The sequence below is a fragment of the Hakea prostrata genome, chromosome 3, assembly GCF_041222555.1.
Source record: "Hakea prostrata isolate BN-2017 chromosome 3, UWA_Hpros_2, whole genome shotgun sequence".
Classification (NCBI taxonomy): Eukaryota; Viridiplantae; Streptophyta; class Magnoliopsida; order Proteales; family Proteaceae; genus Hakea; species Hakea prostrata.
Genome location: NC_142602.1, coordinates 5859487 through 5863234, shown reverse-complemented (window position 1 = coordinate 5863234; position 3748 = coordinate 5859487). Strand labels below are relative to the sequence as shown.

The window sequence follows — 3748 nt, the reverse complement described above, 5'->3', positions numbered from 1 at the left end:
TCCTATTCCGATATTTCTTCCCTACCCAACAATCATTTCCTTTTGAGAGGTATTTCTTCTAATTCCTGATTTTCTTCTCTCCGATTGATTGCCTATTCTGGGAATTACAAATTTACAATTCAAGAAGTTGCGATTTTGGTTCAATTGGGTCTATATTCGATCTGTTTTTATTCATTTACAGAAACCAGGGAAAGGATCTCTTTTAATTCATCTTCCCATTTAGAAGAGTAGTTGCGCATTTCAGGAGTCTTTTCCTTTACTTTTCTGATTGTCCTCTGAAAAAGTAACTTCTGCAGATTCCATTTCAGTATTCAATAATAATCTAAACCCGTATATTCCGCATTTATATCAGAAAGTTGGAAATCCATTAAATTAAGCAGTTAGTGAAGGAACCGATGAAAAACCTTACAGCTAATTCATGTAAGCTGTAAGAATGTTCCTCAGTTTCATGTATAAATTATAAAAGCCTTCTTTTTTCTTTTCTTTTTTTTTAAATTGATCCCCTTTTCCCCTGTTTTGGTAGCACGATCATCATCTATCCTTAGTTAATTCTTATTCTGTTTCTGTTCTTCTTCTTCTTCTTCTTCCTTCTTTCTCTGAAATTGTTCAATAATGGGTTGCGCGAGTTCCAAGCAAGCGACATGCCGCCACTGCGGGAATAACCCATCTGTCTCTCGCAGCAATTCAATGCCTCTGTACCTTCCTGATCCCGTTCACCACCCAGCCCAGCGCAATGGCGACAGTTACCACATAGTTTCCCTCACTTCCTCCACATTGGGTACTCTCAAGCTTGATACCCCACTACACAATCACTACAAAGATTATGATGATTATGACGAGAGTAACGATGATGTTTCGGATTTGAGCAGAGAGAAACAGAGAAATAATTCCAATGATACTCCAGGCAAAGACGAAAGTAAGGAGGCATTTTCCAGGGAGATACGGATTGCCAAGACTTGGTCGGACATGATCAACCAGAAGCTCCCTAAGGTCCTCCCCAAGACCCCTATCAGAACTCCGCCGGGCGAACCAGAGAGCATCAACACCTGGGAATTAATGGAAGGCTTAGAAGATAGCACTCTTCTTCGTCTCCCCAGTCTCGCAGACCCAGAACGCTGCTTCTCCTTTAACGCCGCCCGCATTTGCTCACCTTTCGAACTTAACAGTCCCAAACTTAAGCAAGAAAACAGTAACGAAACGCAGAAACATCTGTGGCATCAAATGTCCAACAGCGATCCTGAGCCTGAGCCTGAGCCTGAGCCTGATCCCAACGCAAAGCCTATTGTCTCAGGTTTCGATCCGGAGATCATCTCGACCTTCAGAAAAGCCCTCGAAGATATATCGCCGACAAACACTTCCCTTCTCCGGTCGCCGGAGGTGGAGAAGATTGCATCCCCGATCAATAACCGGTGGTGTATGATCCTTTCATCTGAGGAAGAGGCGGTGGAGAACAGCGAAGCATGTCAGTGCCCGCCTGGTGGAGAAAAGAGGGTGGTGATTTACTTCACCAGCCTGAGAGGGGTTCGGAAGACTTACGAAGATTGCTGTCAGGTAAGGGTGATCATGAAAGGATTAGGTGTTCGATTGGACGAAAGGGACGTATCGATGCATTACGGGTTCAAGGAGGAGCTGAAGGAGTTGCTGGGGGAGAAATACAGAGGTGGAGGTTTGCCCAGGGTGTTTGTGAATGGGAATTATATTGGTGGTGTCGATGAAATACGGCAATTGCACGAAGATGGAGGTTTAGAGAAGCTTGTTAATGGGTGTGAGAAGGTCGATGATTCCTGTGGTGGTGGACTGTGCGGGTCGTGTGGGGATATTAGGTTTGTGCCTTGCCAGAGGTGTTCAGGGAGTTGTAAGATCTATTATGAAGTTGGGAGTGAAGATGAGGAAGAGGAAGAAGATGATGAAGCCACTCATGAATCTGAATGTGGGTTCATACGCTGCCCTGACTGCAATGAGAATGGGATCGTACGTTGCCCTGTTTGTTGTTAGTTCTTTCCCATTGTTCCTGTCTCTTGGGTTATAGTAGAGAGGTACAGAGATCGACAACTACTTAGTTGCAGTTGCAGTTCCACTAGTTTCTTTTTTGTCCATTTTGTGATTTTGTGGTTTATTTTGTACATAAGTTTTGATTCATGGGTGAACACTTCCCTGTTGTTGATGAAGGAAAACATTACCCTTTACAAGAGCATGATAAAAGGAAACAGAGAGATTGTTGTTACTCAGCAAAAAGAAATGAGTATTGGTGTAGATTTTGTTAGATTTTCCACCAAATAATAGTAATTTTCCAGAAATGAAGGAAAAGCCGTGCCATTTTTGCGTTTGTTTTCTTTTCTTTTCTTTTCAGTGTCTGTAGAAAGTCTGGATTTTATGCAAGTAATGGAATCTGGATGCAGACATTGGTATTTTCAGTTTCCTTTTGTTGCCCTGTGAGTGAAGAAGACAACTAACTCATTTATGACCATCCACCCAGCACATTAATATGATAGGAAGAAGGGACCAGCTTGATTGCATCACCCACACCCACCCACCCAATTGAAATGCACAGAGAAGTTAGAAATGAAGCCCCACGAGTGTCTCATCCCAGTAGATGCGATGAGAGCAAGAGGACGATCGACTGTCGTCAGAGAATAGTTTAGGCAGAAACAAGCAACAAGCAAGCTGGACATGAATCCTTCCTACTGGCTACTGCACAACTAAAATTCCTTTCTGATCTCTCAGACAAAAACCAGAACTACCAGACGATATTAGGCAATATGATCAATCGCTTTCCTTTTGGCCTTTCCATGGAGTCACAAGTCATCCATGGCTGTTCCGAGTATCATAGCATGATAATTGCCCACTTTGACCTGCATCAGCCATTCGGCCATGCCTCATGATTTCCACCCTTAAGAGTTTAAAAGTGTTTATTGATGAATCACGGCTAAATAATCATTTAGCATTAACGATTCCAACATCAATAGTATATTTGGTTTTTTATGGGTATACTTGTTTTTTCGTGATTCATGATCAATGTTCTATTTATTGAATTTTTCCTTTCTTTGGCGCCCTTCTTTTTTTTTTTTCAATCTTTTCATTTCTTTGTCAGGGGGCACATTGCGTCAAGGTTGGCCTAGTCGCCCAAGGAATTGTTCAGCATTCTAAAGGGCTGAGCATTTCTTGAAGGGTCGAGAAACCAGCCTCATAAATGCTGGAAGAGATTCTTCAAAAAAAAAAAAAAAAAAAAAAAGCAGAAGAAATGTAGCCAAGTCCTCGTCAAAATTCCATTAGTGCTGTAGTGGCTGGGATAACCTTTCATGTTCGAGGCTCAAGTCAATGAGCTTGACTTTAGTGCTCGATCTTGATCTTTTCTGTGGGTGCTGTGCTTTAATTACGACCATTCACTGCAGGTGTTGCGCATTAATTATGCAGCACCTAAACAATTTTCTAAGTCAATGCATCTAGGTTTATTCAAGAAAGAGAAATAGTCAAATATTAAGTAGTCGGTGTTTGACTTTGTTAGGTCTGATTCATAACTACAGAAGGTTTTGTGAAAACCAAATATATAAATTGATAGGGAGTCTTTCTCCTTGTTTAGATGGGAATAAATAATAAGGTTAGGTAGTCATAAATAATATCCTTCAGACTACAAGTTAGTGTTCTTTATTGTTGAGGTGACTACAAAGTAAGTGTTTTTTATGTTAAAGTTCAATCCTACTAGCTAGCGGCTAACCCACCAAAAGGAAAGAAAAAAATATTAATTTTG

The 3748-nt window shown here is 41.2% G+C and overlaps 1 protein-coding gene across 1 annotated transcript; it reads left to right on the top strand.

The window, feature by feature from the left end:
* The first annotated feature begins 491 nt into the window (after nucleotides 1-491).
* Nucleotides 492-2837, top strand: LOC149020339 (Glutaredoxin family protein). The gene has a single exon (XM_089146913.1). The coding sequence runs from the start codon at nucleotides 613-615 to the stop codon at nucleotides 1993-1995; it is 1383 nt and encodes a 460-aa protein (XP_089003039.1). The 5' UTR covers nucleotides 492-612; the 3' UTR covers nucleotides 1996-2837.
* Nucleotides 2838-3748: the final 911 nt, after the last annotated feature.